Below are 15,221 nucleotides of genomic sequence, written 5' to 3'. Positions count from 1 at the left end.
TGTAGTGTTTACATGACTCTGTAGTGTTCACATGACTCTGTAGTGTTCACATGACTCTGTAGTGTAGTGTTCACATGACTCTGTAGTGTTCACATGACTCTGTAGTGTTTACATGACTCTGTAGTGTTTACATGACTCTGTAGTGTTTACATGACTCTGTAGTGTTTACATGACTCTGTAGTGTTCACATGACTCTGTAGTGTTTACATGACTCTGTAGTGTTCACATGACTCTGTAGTGTTTACATGACTCTGTAGTGTAGTGTTCACATGACTCTGTAGTGTAGTGTTCACATGACTCTGTAGTGTTCACATGACTCTGTAGTGTTTACATGACTCTGTAGTGTTTTCATGACTCTGTAGTGTTTACATGACTCTGTAGTGTTTACATGACTCTGTAGTGTTCACATGACTCTGTAGTGTTCACATGACTCTGTAGTGTTCACATGACTCTGTAGTGTTTACATGACTCTGTAGTGTTTACATGACTCTGTAGTGTTCACATGACTCTGTAGTGTTTACATGACTCTGTAGTGTTTACATGACTCTGTAGTGTTCACATGACTCTGTAGTGTTTACATGACTCTGTAGTGTTCACATGACTCTGTAGTGTTCACATGACTCTGTAGTGTTCACATGAATCTGTAGTGTTTACATGACTCTGTAGTGTTTACATGACTCTGTAGTGTTTACATGACTCTGTAGTGTTCACATGACTCTGTAGTGTTTACATGACTCTGTAGTGTTTACATGACTCTGTAGTGTTCACATGACTCTGTAGTGTTTACATGACTCTGTAGTGTTTACATGACTCTGTAGTGTTCACATGACTCTGTAGTGTTCACATGACTCTGTAGTGTTCACATGACTCTGTAGTGTTCACATGTCTCTGTAGTGTTCACATGACTCTGTAGTGTAGTGTTCACATGACTCTGTAGTGTAGTGTTCACATGACTCTGTAGTGTTTACATGACTCTGTAGTGTTTACATGACTCTGTAGTGTTCACATGACTCTGTAGTGTTCACATGACTCTGTACTGTTCACATGACTCTGTAGTGTTCACATGACTCTGTAGTGTAGTGTTCACATGACTCTGTAGTGTTCACATGACTCTGTAGTGTTCACATGACTCTGTAGTGTAGTGTTCACATGACTCTGTAGTGTTCACATGACTCTGTAGTGTTCACATGACTCTGTAGTGTTCACATGACTCTGTAGTGTTTACATGACTCTGTAGTGTTCACATGACTCTGTAGTGTTTACATGACTCTGTAGTGTTTACATGACTCTGTAGTGTTCACATGACTCTGTAGTGTTCACATGACTCTGTAGTGTTCACATGACTCTGTAGTGTTCACATGACTCTGTAGTGTTCACATGACTCTGTAGTGTTCACATGACTCTGTAGTGTAGTGTTCACATGACTCTGTAGTGTAGTGTTCACATGACTCTGTAGTGTTTACATGACTCTGTAGTGTTTACATGACTCTGTAGTGTTCACATGACTCTGTAGTGTTCACATGACTCTGTACTGTTCACATGACTCTGTACTGTTCACATGACTCTGTAGTGTAGTGTTCACATGACTCTGTAGTGTTCACATGACTCTGTACTGTTCACATGACTCTGTAGTGTAGTGTTCACATGACTCTGTAGTGTTCACATGACTCTGTAGTGTTCACATGACTCTGTAGTGTTCACATGACTCTGTAGTGTTCACATGACTCTGTACTGTTCACATGACTCTGTAGTGTTCACATGACTCTGTAGTGTTCACAGGGCTCTGTAGTGTTCACATGACTCTGTAGTGTTCACATGACTCTGTAGTGTTCACATGACTCTGTAGTGTTCACATGACTCTGTAGTGTAGTGTTCAAATCAAATCTTATGGCCGTGAGTATTACTACTAGACCACACGGTCTGCACATATTGTTCTTATCGTCATCATCATCATCATCATCATCATCATCATCATCATCATCATCAATAGGTGGTTTCTACCTGACTCTGTCAGCGTTAGAGCCTTCTTCATCGAAGCCCAGGTCTGTGGCTGTGTCGATGTTCAAGTTGAGCACAGGGTTAGCCCTAGACAAAAACACAGAGGCAGAGATAACACTGTTAGGTTCAAGTTGAGCACAGGGTTAGCCCTAGACAAAAACACAGAGGCAGAGATAACACTGTTAGGTTCAAGTTGAGCACAGGGTTAGCCCTAGACAAAAACACAGAGGCAGAGATAACACTGTTAGGTTCAAGTTGAGCACAGGGTTAGCCCTAGACAAAAACACAGAGGCAGAGATAACACTGTTAGGTTCAAGTTGAGCACAGGGTTAGCCCTAGACAAAAACACAGAGGCAGAGATAACACTGTTAGGTTCAAGTTGAGCACAGGGTTAGCCCTAGACAAAAACACAGAGGCAGAGATAACACTGTTAGGTTCAAGTTGAGCACAGGGTTAGCCCTAGACAAAAACACAGAGGCAGAGATAACACTGTTAGGCTACCCTACTTCCCTATTCCCTTGGCACATTTGACAAGTGAAATGATTTGACAACCTGTTTACACTGCATTTGAAATGTGCTTTGTGGTAAAAACTAAACAGGCGTTAAAACTGCGGTCCAAAATATCTTCTCAGGTTTTTGTGAAAGCAAAGACAGGGTGGAACCATAAAGAAATACGGTGCATTCGGGAAAGTATTCAGACCCTTTTGACTTTTTACACATTTTGGTACGTTACAGTCTTATTCAAAAACTGGATTAAATTATTCCCCCCCCTCACATCATCAATCTTCACACAATACCCAATAATGACAAAGCAAAAACAGGTTTTTATAAATTTTTGCAAATGTATAAAATATGAAAAACTTAAATATTACATTTACGTAAGTATTCAGACCCTTTAATCAGTACTTTGTTGAAGTAACTTTGGCAGCGATTACAGCCTTGTCTTCTTTGGTATGACGCTACAAGCTTGGCACACCTGTATTTGGGGAGTTTCTCCCGTTTTTCTCTGCTGATCCTCTCAAGCTCTGTCAGGTTGGATGGGGAGCGTCACTGTACAGCTATTTTCAGGTCTCTCCAGAGGTGTTCGATCGGGTTCAAGTCCGGGCTCTGGCTGGGCCACTCATGGACATTTAGAGACTTGTCCCGAAGCCACTCCTGCGTTGTCTTGGCTGTGTGATTAGGGTCGTTGTCTGTTGGAAGGTGAACCTTCGCCCCAGTCTGAGATCCTGAGCGCTCTGGAGCAGGTTTTCATCAAGGATCTCTCTGTACTTTGCTCCGTTCATCTTTCCCTCGATCCTGACGAGTCTCCCAGTCCCTGCCGCTGAAAAACATCCCCACAGCATGATGCTGCCACCACCATGCTTCACCGTAGGGACGGTGCCAGGTTTCCTCCAGACGTGACGCTTGGCATTCAGGCCAAAGAGTTCAATCTTGGTTTCATCAGACCAGAGAATATTGTTTTTCACGGTCTGAGAGTCCTTTAGGTGGCTTTTTGCAAACTCCAAGCGGGCTGTCATGTGCCTTTTACTGAGGACCTGGCCACTCTACCATAAAGGCCTGATTGGTGGAGTGCTGCAGAGATGGTTGTTCTTCTGGAAGGTTCTCCCATATCCACAGAGGAGTGACAATAGGGTTCTTGGTCACCTCCCTGACCAAGGCCCTACTCGCCCGATTGCTCAAGTTGGCCGGGCGGTGTTGGTGGTTCCAAACTTCTTCCAATTAAGAATGATGGAGGCCACTGTGTTTTTGGGGACCTTCAATAATGCAGAAATGTTTTGGTACCCTTCTCCAGATCTGTACCTCGACACAATCCTGTCTTGGAGCTCTACAGACAATTCCTTCGAACTCATGGCTTGGTTTTTGCTCTGACATGCACTGTCAACTGTATATAGACAGGTGTGTGGCTTTCCAAATCATTTCCAATTCATTGAATTTACCACCAGGTGGACTCCAATCAAGTTGTAGAAAAATCTCAAGGATGGTCAATTGAAACAGGAAGCACCTGAGCTCAATTTCAAGTATCACAGCAAAGGGTCTGATTACTTATTTAAATAAGATCATTTTGTTTTTAATACATTTGAAAAAATGTCTAACAAAAAACAGTTTTTGCTTTGTCATTGTGGGATATTGTGGCGCTATCCCTACGGTGAATCATGGTGGTGGCAGAATCATATGTGATATTTCAGTGTTATATTTGTAATAATTTCGCAAGCATTTCTACCTGGGGTATTGAGTGTAGATTGATGAGGAAAACATTTTATTTAATACATTTTTAGAATAATAACGAAACAAAATGTGGAAAAAGTCAAGGGGTCTGAATAATTTCCGAATGCACTGTGTGTTATTGTGTAATTATTGTACATGTACATTTCACGTAGGGACTTGGATCCACTCTATGGGCCCAGGTTAAAACTAGTGCACTATCTAAGGAATAGGGTGCCATTTGGGATCCATCCTATGGGCCCGGGTTAAAACTAGTGCACTATGCAAGGAATAGGGTGTCATTTGGGATCCATCCTATGGGCCCGGGTTAAAACTAGTGCACTATGCAAGGAATAGGGTGCCATTTAGGATGCAGCCTATGTGTGGAGGACAGGACTCACCCCTCCATGGTGTACTTGTTGGTTCCAGGCACGACAGGTCCACTCTTCTGATCTCCACCAGTCACCACCATGGCTGCTGAGTTCATGGCTTTAGCTGCCTTCAGCTTCGTTCTGTAGCTGTAACATTTCACCGTCCATAGGTTAGTTACCCATACTTACTAACCCATACTAGTTACACATACTTACTAACCCATACTAGTTACACATACTAAATAACCCATACTAGTTACCCATACTTACTAACCCATACTAGTTACCCATACTTACTAACCCATACTAGTTACACATACTTACTAACCCATACTAGTTACCCATACGTACTAACCCATACTAGTTACCCATACTTACTAACCCATACTAGTTACACATACTTACTAACCCATACTAGTTACACATACTAAATAACCCATACTAGTTACACATACTAAATAACCCATACTAGTTACACATACTAAATAACCCATACTAGTTACACATACTTACTAACCCATACTAGTTACCCATACTAAATAACCCATACTAGTTACCCATACTAGTTACACATACTAAATAACCCATACTAGTTACACATACTTACTAACCCATACTAGTTACACATACTTACTAACCCATACTAGTTACACATACTTACTAACCCATACTAGTTACACATACTAAATAACCCATACTAGTTACACATACTTACTAACCCATACTAGTTACACATACTAAATAACCCATACTAGTTACACATACTAAATAACCCATACTAGTTACACATACTACATAACCCATACTAGTTACACATACTAAAAAACCTATACTAGTTACACATACTAAATAACCCATACTAGTTACACATACTAAATAACCCATACTAGTTACACATACTAAATAACCCATACTAGTTACACATACTAAATAACCCATACTAGTTACACATACTAAATAACCCATACTAGTTACCGGTACATTGACTCCGGGAACCGGTACCCCCCTGTATATAGCCTCCACATTGACTCAGTACCGTAACACCCTGTATATAGCCTCCACATTGACTCAGTACCGTAATACCCTGTATATAGTCTCCACATTGACTCCAGTACCGTAACACCCTGTATATAGCCTCCACATTGACTCTGTACCGTAACACCCTGTATATAGCCTCCACATTGACTCAGTACCGTAACACCCTGTATATAGCCTCCACATTGACTCAGCACCGTAATACCCTGTATATAGCCTCCACATTGACTCTGTACCGGTACCCCCCTGTATATAGCCTCCACATTGACTCTGTACCGGTACCCCCTGTATATAGCCTCCACATTGACTCAGTACCGGTACCCCCTGTATTTAGCCTCCACATTGACTCTGTACCGGTACCCCCTGTATATAGCCTCCACATTGACTCGGTACCGTAACACCCTGTATATAGCCTCCACATTGACTCGGTACCGTAACACCCTGTATATAGTCTCGCTACTGTTTTAATTATTGTGTTACATTTTTTCTTACTTTATTTATTGTTTAAGCAAATCTGTTCTTTTTTACTTTTTAAACAATTCTGCATTGTTGGTTATGGGCTTGTATGTAATCATTTCACGGTAAGGTCTGTTGCATTCGGCGCATGTGACAAATAAAAATTGACTTTTTTTTGTGTGTGAATCATATGTATCAAACATGTCAGAATACTGATCTAGGATCAGGTACCTATGTCCACACACTTTAATTCATTATAATCTAAAGGACAGAACAGATCCTAGATCAGCGCTTTTACTCTGAGATGTTTTCATACGGGCCCAGGTCTCAGCTTACCTCCTGCGGGTGCAGACGAGAGATGTTGTCATGACAGCCAGGACGATGATGAGGCCTGCCACCAATCCCAACAGAACGAACATGAATGGATTCACCTGTTTCTCTGTCACCACAGTCCCCCCCTGCAACAGCACACACACCGAGTTCAGAGTAGAGTTGCACAAATTACGGTAATTTTCCCCCCCAAATTCCCTAGTTTTCCAGAAATCAGGGTTGGAGGGATTCAGAATCCTTTCTTATTTCCTCCCGATTCCGTGAATCTTCCAATAAGGATTTCTGGAAATTTTGGGAATTTTGGGGGAAAATGACCGTCATTTTTGCAACCTTAGCTCAGGGGAACATTCCTTTAGTGGACCAAAGTCAGATCGTACTGTAACAGATCTTCACTGCATATTTTCACTATATTAATAATATAAGCATAATAACGTAGTAACATAATAATAGCTAGTGGACATTTATTTATATCTATTCATACGTTTAACAATTCATGTGGAAGTACAAGAGATCATCAACTAGATTCAGGTGTGTGACGATTTTTTTCTTGAGCGGATGGTCGAGGAGCCGGAACATAATTACAAATCATTTTTACACTGCAAATTGACCGCAGGAACCCCAAACAGATATAATGTCTGACTAAAACATAATCATTTCAAACCTTGCGACATTTGTACACATCCCTTGTCTCTCTATTATGCGTGGGAATACTTGGGAACAGATTTCTTTAAATTAAAATCACTTGGAGCTGATTTCCTGGTGTTTTAACAGTATTTTTTGTCCAACAATAAAAAACTGAACTTTATTTTTTATTTTTTTGCTCAGAAAACATGGGGGCAAATAAAACCACCCGCGGGCAAAATCCGGCCCAAGGGCCACCATTTGGTGAACTCTGCCCTATAGGAATCCTATTCCCTATATAGTGCACTACTTTTCACCAGAGCCCTGTTCAAAAATAGTGTACAACATCAGGAATAGGGAGTCATTTCTGACACTGACAAATATTCGTTTAGCATGTACAAGGCCGGGTTGGAGACCATTCAAATGAAATGCAGTGAGATCAGGAGATTACTTGAGATTTAAAATCCAATAAATGAAAAGTGGCATGTTTCTTGAAATAGATGTGTATTGTATGTGTATGGGAACGAGAGGGGGGGGATAGTTTAATAATAGTTTCCTATAGTAAACTTACTATATCTTTCAGGCCAAATTCAGTCTGTAATTTGTACCGTTCCTTACTCTTGGACAGAATAGTCTCGGCAGTGTCAGAGTCGAGAGCCGTTCCATTGGCATTTACAAAGTACACCTCCATTACGGTATCGTCAGCCGCCCTGCAAAAGAATTAAGACGTTTTTTTTTTAAACAAAATTTAATATATATATATATTATGGATTTCTAAACTACTTGAGCAGTGACACAGATCTACAGATCACACACACACACACACACACAGACAGACACACACACACACACACACACACACACACACACACACACACACACACACACACACACACACACACACACACACACACACACACACACACACACACACACACACACACACACACACACACACACACACACACACACACAATAGTAGTCAGGGTTGGAGACAATTACATTTAAATTCCAGTCAGTTTTTGGAAGTACATTGAAATTCCAATTCCCAGCAATGCTTTTAAATGAGGAAAGAAAATGTGGAAATTGAATTTGTTTGACTTTCTGAATGGACTGGAACTGAAGTGGAATTGACTGGAATCCTGGTAGCCATGTGATATTTATTACCTGGTTTCCGTACTGGCTGAATCAGCCCTAATATTAACTACTTCCACTTTCGTCTTAGTTGCTGTGGTTAGAAGCCTGCATAGGAAACATTTATAAAGTTAATGAATTCATGTATTACCCCATGCTGTGGTTAAAACACTTGTCAACGGGGATGGCCTATGTAATCTCAATCTGAAAGTCTTCCTATAGGTACAGCCACATTAATTGTTAAACGTATAAATGAACAAATACAAAAAACAATTTTTTATTCTAGTTTATTAAGTTAGTACATTATTATGCTATATATGTAATATAGTTAATAGATGCAGTGAAGAAAGATATCTTACTGTACAATCTGACTTTGGACCGCTTGGACTTCTGCCACTGTCTTTGAAAACAAAAGCTCGACTTTTAAGCTCTTGTCAACTGTGAAGATCTGGAGGGAAACATGAAACAAAGTGTTACTCAGACAGACAGACAGACAGACAGACAGACAGACAGACAGACAGACAGACAGACAGACAGACAGACAGTCAGGCAGGCAGGCAGGCAGGCAGGCAGGCAGACAGACAGACAGGCAGATAGACAGACAGACAGGCAGACAGACAGACAGACTTACAGACAGACATGCAGGCAGGCAGACAGACATGCAGACAGACAGGCAGACAGACATGCAGACAGACAGGCAGACAGACAGACAGGCAGACATACAGACAGACAGACATGCAGACAGGCAGGCAGGCAGATAGACAAGCAGACAGACAGGCGGGCAGACAGGCAGGCAGGCAGACAGACAGACAGACAGACAGACAGACAGACAGACAGACAGACAGACAGACAGACAGACAGACAGACAGACAGACAGACAGGCAGACAGACAGACAGGCAGACATACAGACAGACAGACATGCAGACAGGCAGGCAGGCAGATAGACAAGCAGACAGACAGGCGGGCAGACAGGCAGGCAGACAGACAGACAGACATACAGACAGACAGACAGACAGACAGGCAGAGGGTAAGAGAGAACAGTAAGAGCCAACAGAGAATGAAATATGTTCACTAATGCAACCATCAATTCACATTTTTGTATGAATCACAGTGAGTTTTACCTCCAGTTTGGTTTCGGAGAAGAGTTTGGGTTCTTCAGTGTTAGCTGCCCCGACTGTCACCAAATACTTACCTTTCACGTTAATATTCAGCACTTCGATGTTACTACAAAGTTTAAAAAGACCTGTTATTCTTCTGTAAGTCATTTTCGTTGTATCTACCTCATCCATTGCAATAGTGTCAACTATGAAACCTAACAAATCATTGTGTTTCTTAATGGCTATTAATTATAGTGAAATCAGAAATTTAAAATATGACTTGCCCGGACAGCATTTATATACTCACTGAATATTTCCGACGTATTTATCGTCTTCCTGTGTGGTGACAATTCGAAACACTCGACTACCCAAGTCGTTCGTTTTATTGTTGACGTCATCCCAGAATTGTACACTTGTTATCGAAAATGTCATTTGCCTATTTTTCCCAGAATCACGGTCTGTAGCCTATATGGAAGGGGGGGGAAAGGATGACTGTATTTCATAGCAACTCATTATCTCGCAGCAAGTCGTCAAGTTAAATGTATTAAATGTACTTTATATTAGATTCAAAAGTTCATTTTTTTCTGCATAACATGCATGCAGTCCCTACTATGTATAATGATGGCATATTGCTAAGTCTACCTTTAAAAGCTACATTTTGAGATACAAAAAAACGAAGGAGATGTCCCGCTGCCCCTGCAACTGACGTTGTCCATTTTACACAGTTATACTCACAGTGACACTGGCGATTACTGAGCCAACAGAGGCCGTCTCTGACACCACAACTGTAGAGAAGGTGAGGTCGGTAAGAACACTATTAAGTCAATCTGTAGCTATATAGATTCATATCATAAAGTAAAAATTGAATTATCATATATATAAAAAAAAATACGATATTCAGATATACCATACAACGTGCTGAAATTTAGGAAACATATTTACCATATAAGGAATCTAATGTATCGAAATCAGGGGCATTGTCATTGATGTCTTCGATGTTGATCACAATGTGCCCTGAAATTCATTTGAATTGTTAGAAAACATTGAAAGATATTAAAGGATAGATATTAAATTATATTAAATATCAAACGTAGATATTAACGATAGTAATGCTACAATATAGGGTTAAACATTTCTGGTAAAATTCCCAGAATTCCCAGGTTTTTCAGAAATACCAATTGCAGGATTCTTGGGAGTTCCTGATTATTCCCGCCTCATCCCCAGGGTATTTTCCAGGGAATCTTTCAACCTGGGAATTTTACAACCCAAACAGAGCCAGAACCAAACAGAGGTACCCGATCAAACCCAGTTAAACCGACCTGATGTTGCACTGTTGTTCTCCCCTTTCTGGGTGCACTCATCCTCCACCTGGGCCTCCAGCTCAACCTGGTCACACTTCTCAAAGTCGATCACAAACTCCTCGTTGAGCATGATCTCCCCTGTGGGCTGCAGGATGAACCAGTCCTCTGGGCAGGTTCCGTGAGTCAGGGAGCCGTTACAGCGGCACTTAGTGGCGACCAGCTGGTAGACCAGAGAGTGATTGTTGTCCAGGTCCACCCCTTCGAAATTCCCCACGACTCCAGTGATAGTGGTGTTTTCCTTTATGTACAACGGGGCGACGGGCTTGAACTCAGGCCTCTCGTCATTCACATCCAGCACAATCACCTCCACCTTTACAGTGTCCTTCCTCGATCCCAGGTCCATGGCCTCCACATCCAGGCTGAAGGTCTTGAAGCTGCTCTCGTAGTCTAGCTCAATGTCCGGGTCGACCGTGATGTTACCGATGTAACCATTGGGTTCGTCGTTGAAGGTTCGGATGATGAATTGTCCGAAGCTTCCGCTGACGATGCTGAAGGAGATGCGGCTGTGGTCGATAGTTTGGTCCAAATCCACTGCCTGGACGGAGCCCACAAATGCAGCTGTTAGAGAAAGACAGAAAGAGACGGCCTTAGGTTTTTGAATTCATGATTATCTAGATGTTTTTTTGGTAAATTATTAAACGTTTATTATCAAGTCAGTTAAGAACAAATTCCACAATGACGGCATGGTAAGTGGCGAGAGGCATGTTTTTTTTGGCGGGAGATAGATTATGTTTGAGGCGATGATCAATGTTTTTCTGAGGAGAAGTAGGGACTAAACCACATCCTCCAGGATGTTTATCAGGGTACTGGCGGCAAAATGTCTGAATTCAACAAAAAGAAATGTGCTTACCTTTCTTCCCCTCCTCCACTAAGAATTTGTAAGAAGTTTTTTCAAACTTCGGTGTGTTGTCGTTGATATCCTAGGTTGGAAAGTAGAAGACCAGTGAAGCTTTACAATTTACAATTTATGTTCACGAAGTTGACAAAGATACAAGGAAATGAAGCCTTCCTCTTACTTCTGATCACGTCAAGAAGACGACACACTTACACATTAAACAATCTGTCGAAAGGTCTATCCAGTCGAAAAAGAGATACAAGGTCTGGGTCCATATGCGTAAAGCTTCTCAGATTAAGAACGGTGATCGAGGATCAGTATTTCCTTCTGAATCTAAAGATAAAAGTCGCTGTTGTGCCTTCTTCACCACACTGTCTGTACGGGTGGACCATTTTATCAGTGATGTGCACGCCGAGGAACATGAAGCCTTTTCACGTTCTCCACTGCGGCCCCGGCGATGTGGATGAGAGCACGCTCCCTCTGCTGTCTCCCGAAGTCCACGATCAGCTCCTTCATTTTGCTGACATTGAGGGAGAGGTTATTTTCCTTCACCGCTCTGCCAGGGCCCTCACCTCCTCCCTGTAGGCCGTCTCGTTGTTGTTGATAATCAGGCCTACCACTGTTGTGTTGTCTTCAAACTTGATGATTGAGTTGGAGGCGTGCGTGGTGGCCACACCATCACGGGTGACAAAGGAGTACAGGAGGGGGCTGAGCATGCACCCTTGTGGGGTCCCTGTGTTGAGGATCAGCGGGGTGGAGGTGTTGTATTCTACTTTCTACCACCTGGGGGCGGCCCATCAGGAAGTCCAGGACCCAGTTGCATAGGGCGGGGTTCAGACCCAGGGTCCCAAGCTTAATGATGAGCTTGGAGGGTTGAAGGTTGAGCTATAGTCAATGAACAGCATTCTCACATAGGTATTCCTCTTGTCCAGATGGGATAGGGCAGGGTGTAGTGCGATGGCGATTGCATCGTCAGTGGATCTATTGCAAAATGCGGTGGGTCTAGGGTGTCAGGTAAGGTAGAGGTGATATGATCCTTAACTAGCCTCTCAAAGCCATTCATGATGACAGAAGTGAGTGCTATTTAGTTCAGTTACCTTTGCTTTCTTGGGTACCGGAACAATGGTGAACATCTTGGGCAAGTGGGGACAGCAGACTGGGATGGGGAGAGATTGAATATGTCTGTAAACACTCCAGCCAGCTGGTCTGCGCATGCTCTGATGGCGTGGCTAGGGATGCCGTCTGGTCCTGCAGCCTTGCGAGGGTTAACATGCTTAAATGTCCCACAGTTTTTTGGTTTGGGTAGGTTTTAATCGTCACAGTGGGAGCAACATCCCCCATAAACTTCCTTATGAACTTGGTCACCGTGTCTGTGTATACGTCAATGTTATTCTCAGAGGCTACCCGGAACATATCCCAGTCAGCGTGATCAAAACAATCTTGAAGCGTGGATTCAGATTGGTCAGACCAGTGTTGAATTTTCCTTAGAACGGGTATTTCCTGTTTGAAGGGAGGAGTCGTGATCTGATTTGCCCGAATGGAGGGCAGGGGAGGGCCTTGTAGCCATCCCGGAAGGGAGAGTGACAGTGGTCGAGAGTTTTTGAAGCGCAAGTACTACAGTCAATGATAGAACTTTGGTAGCGTTTTCCTCAGAACTGCTTTGTTAAAATCCCCAGCTACAATAAATGTCGCCTCAGGATATGTGGTTTCCAGTTTGCACAAAGTCCAGTGTAATTCCTTGAGGGCCGTTGTGGTATCGGCTTGAGGGGTAATATACACGGCTCTCTTGGGAGGTAATGCGGTCGGCATTTTATTGTGAGGTATTCTAGGTTGGTTGAACAAAAGGACTTGACTTCCTGTACATTACCACAATCACACAATGAGTAGTTAATCATGAAACATACACCCCCGCCTGTCTTCTTCCCGGAGAGTTCTTTATTCCTGTATGCACAATGAACTGAGAACCCAGCTGGCTGTATGGATGGGGACAGTATATCCGGAGAGAGCCATGATTCTGCGAAACAGAGTATGTTACAGTCCCTTATGTCTCTCTGGAAGGAGATCCTCGCCCTGAACTCGTCTACTTTATTGTCCAGGGGCTGAACGTTAGCGAGTAATATATTCGGAAGCAGTGGATGGTGTGCATGCCTCCTGAGACAGACTAGAAGTCCACTCTAAATACCTCTTCTCCGTTGGCGGCGTCTTGAAACAGCCTCAGGGATAAGTTAAATTGCATTGGGGAGTACGAACAAAGGATCCAATTCGGGAAAGTCGTATTTCTGGTCATAACGCTGGTGAGGTATCGTCGCTCTGATATCCAGAAGTTAATTCCGGCTGTATGTAATAACGCAAAAGAACTTTCTGGGATAATAATATAAGAAATATATATTTTTTAAATAAAACATAAATGCAAAGTTGTTTAGGACCTAGTAACAGAGCTGCCAAGGGGGATCTGATCCTAGATCAACAGTCCTACTCTGAGACGCTTTGTGAATATGGGCCCAGGTACCAATACACCCTGTCTGTGCACTTGTCAAAGGTTTGTGAGGGATGGACAGTGATCTTACCTCCACATTGATGATGACTGGCACCCAGGTGGACAGTGGTGGACTGCCTTTGTCAGTTGCTGTCACATTTAACTTAACCTGCCCATTATCCTTGGCCTGCATGGCCTCTCTGTCTAGCGGGCCTTTGTTCTCCAACCAGCCTGTGGTGGGGTCAATGGTGAATTTGGCACTGTAGTTACTGCTAACTATTCCATACACAATCTCGCTGTTGGGTGGCTCATCTCTGTCAGTAGCCTGCAAACGAGAAGAAGGAAAAAAATCACCAACAACTAGAAGCAGCACAGAGGTCTACCTAGGTAGCAAAAGTCTGGTAACCTTCCCCCAAATTCCTGGAAGATTCCTGGAATTCAGTACAGAATAAGCAGGAAATCTGGAATCCTCTGACCTGGATTTTTCGAAAACCTGGGAATTTTTGGAAAGTTACTAGAATTTCCCGTGTCTACGGGTCTGCCATAGACTAGCATAAGGGTCAGCTGTAGAGCAGTTTTAACCCTTTGGTTACTGGGTCTCAAACTCATTCCATGGAGGGCCCAGGGGCTGCTGCTTGTGGCTATTTCCTTCCCATCTTTGTCAAATGAAGTCTTAGACAACCAGGTGAGGGGAGTTCCTAACTAATCAGTGACCTTCATTGATCAATCGAGGAAGGAGTGATAACCTGGAAACTCTCAGCCCTCCATGGAATGAGTTTGACACCCGTGGTGTAGAGAAGAATGCTTTTCAAACCGATCCTTGGGTTCCTCAGGCGTTCCATGTTTTTATTTATTTTATACAAGGGGTCAATTAAGAACTATTTCTTATTTACAATGATTATTCCACACATTATTCATCTTGTCAACTAATAATAAAGTCCTTGATTAGGTGAATCAGCTGAGCTCGTTCAGGGCTACAACAAAATCATAAAACGTCTAGGGGTGTCCCTGCGGAGAGGTTTGAAATCCACTTGTATAGAGACAGATATTGACCTGTACTTGAATTCTTAGGTCTGAGCCCTCTTTCACATAGTCAACGTAGGATTCTCTGTTGAACTGTGGTGTCTGGTCATTGATGTCTGTCAGTGTGATTTCTAACACAGCGTTCCCTGTGTTGTTGGCCTGGTCTCTTGCTTGCAGAGTTGGAGAATAGAGGGAGGTGAGTTCTCGGTCGATCAGTTTGTTGTTTGTCACAAAGATCCTCCCTGTCGTTGCATTCACATCGAAATACTTTAGTCTGAAAA

At 42.7% G+C, this 15,221-nt stretch overlaps 1 protein-coding gene across 1 annotated transcript in view; it reads right to left on the bottom strand.

Annotated features, from left to right (window-relative positions):
* cdhr2 (cadherin related family member 2) overlaps window positions 1-15,221 on the bottom strand; it is a 48,909-nt gene that overhangs the window by 3,014 nt on the left and 30,674 nt on the right. The window contains exons 17-30 of the mRNA XM_071399442.1: window positions 14,971-15,214; window positions 14,009-14,242; window positions 11,457-11,526; window positions 10,565-11,164; window positions 10,188-10,259; window positions 9,981-10,030; window positions 9,553-9,710; window positions 9,270-9,372; window positions 8,507-8,595; window positions 8,181-8,255; window positions 7,585-7,723; window positions 6,399-6,520; window positions 4,602-4,718; window positions 2,002-2,085 (exon numbers count right to left, since the gene is read on the bottom strand). Of these exons, the coding sequence (XP_071255543.1) occupies window positions 2,002-2,085; window positions 4,602-4,718; window positions 6,399-6,520; window positions 7,585-7,723; window positions 8,181-8,255; window positions 8,507-8,595; window positions 9,270-9,372; window positions 9,553-9,710; window positions 9,981-10,030; window positions 10,188-10,259; window positions 10,565-11,164; window positions 11,457-11,526; window positions 14,009-14,242; window positions 14,971-15,214 (2,157 nt within the window). The remainder of the gene's footprint in view (window positions 1-2,001; window positions 2,086-4,601; window positions 4,719-6,398; window positions 6,521-7,584; window positions 7,724-8,180; window positions 8,256-8,506; window positions 8,596-9,269; window positions 9,373-9,552; window positions 9,711-9,980; window positions 10,031-10,187; window positions 10,260-10,564; window positions 11,165-11,456; window positions 11,527-14,008; window positions 14,243-14,970; window positions 15,215-15,221) is intronic.

Source organism: Salvelinus alpinus, chromosome 4, assembly GCF_045679555.1.
Source record: "Salvelinus alpinus chromosome 4, SLU_Salpinus.1, whole genome shotgun sequence".
NCBI classification, from domain to species: Eukaryota; Metazoa; Chordata; class Actinopteri; order Salmoniformes; family Salmonidae; genus Salvelinus; species Salvelinus alpinus.
Note: the sequence above shows the minus strand (reverse complement) of the source record. Positions and strands in the feature narration are given on the sequence as shown.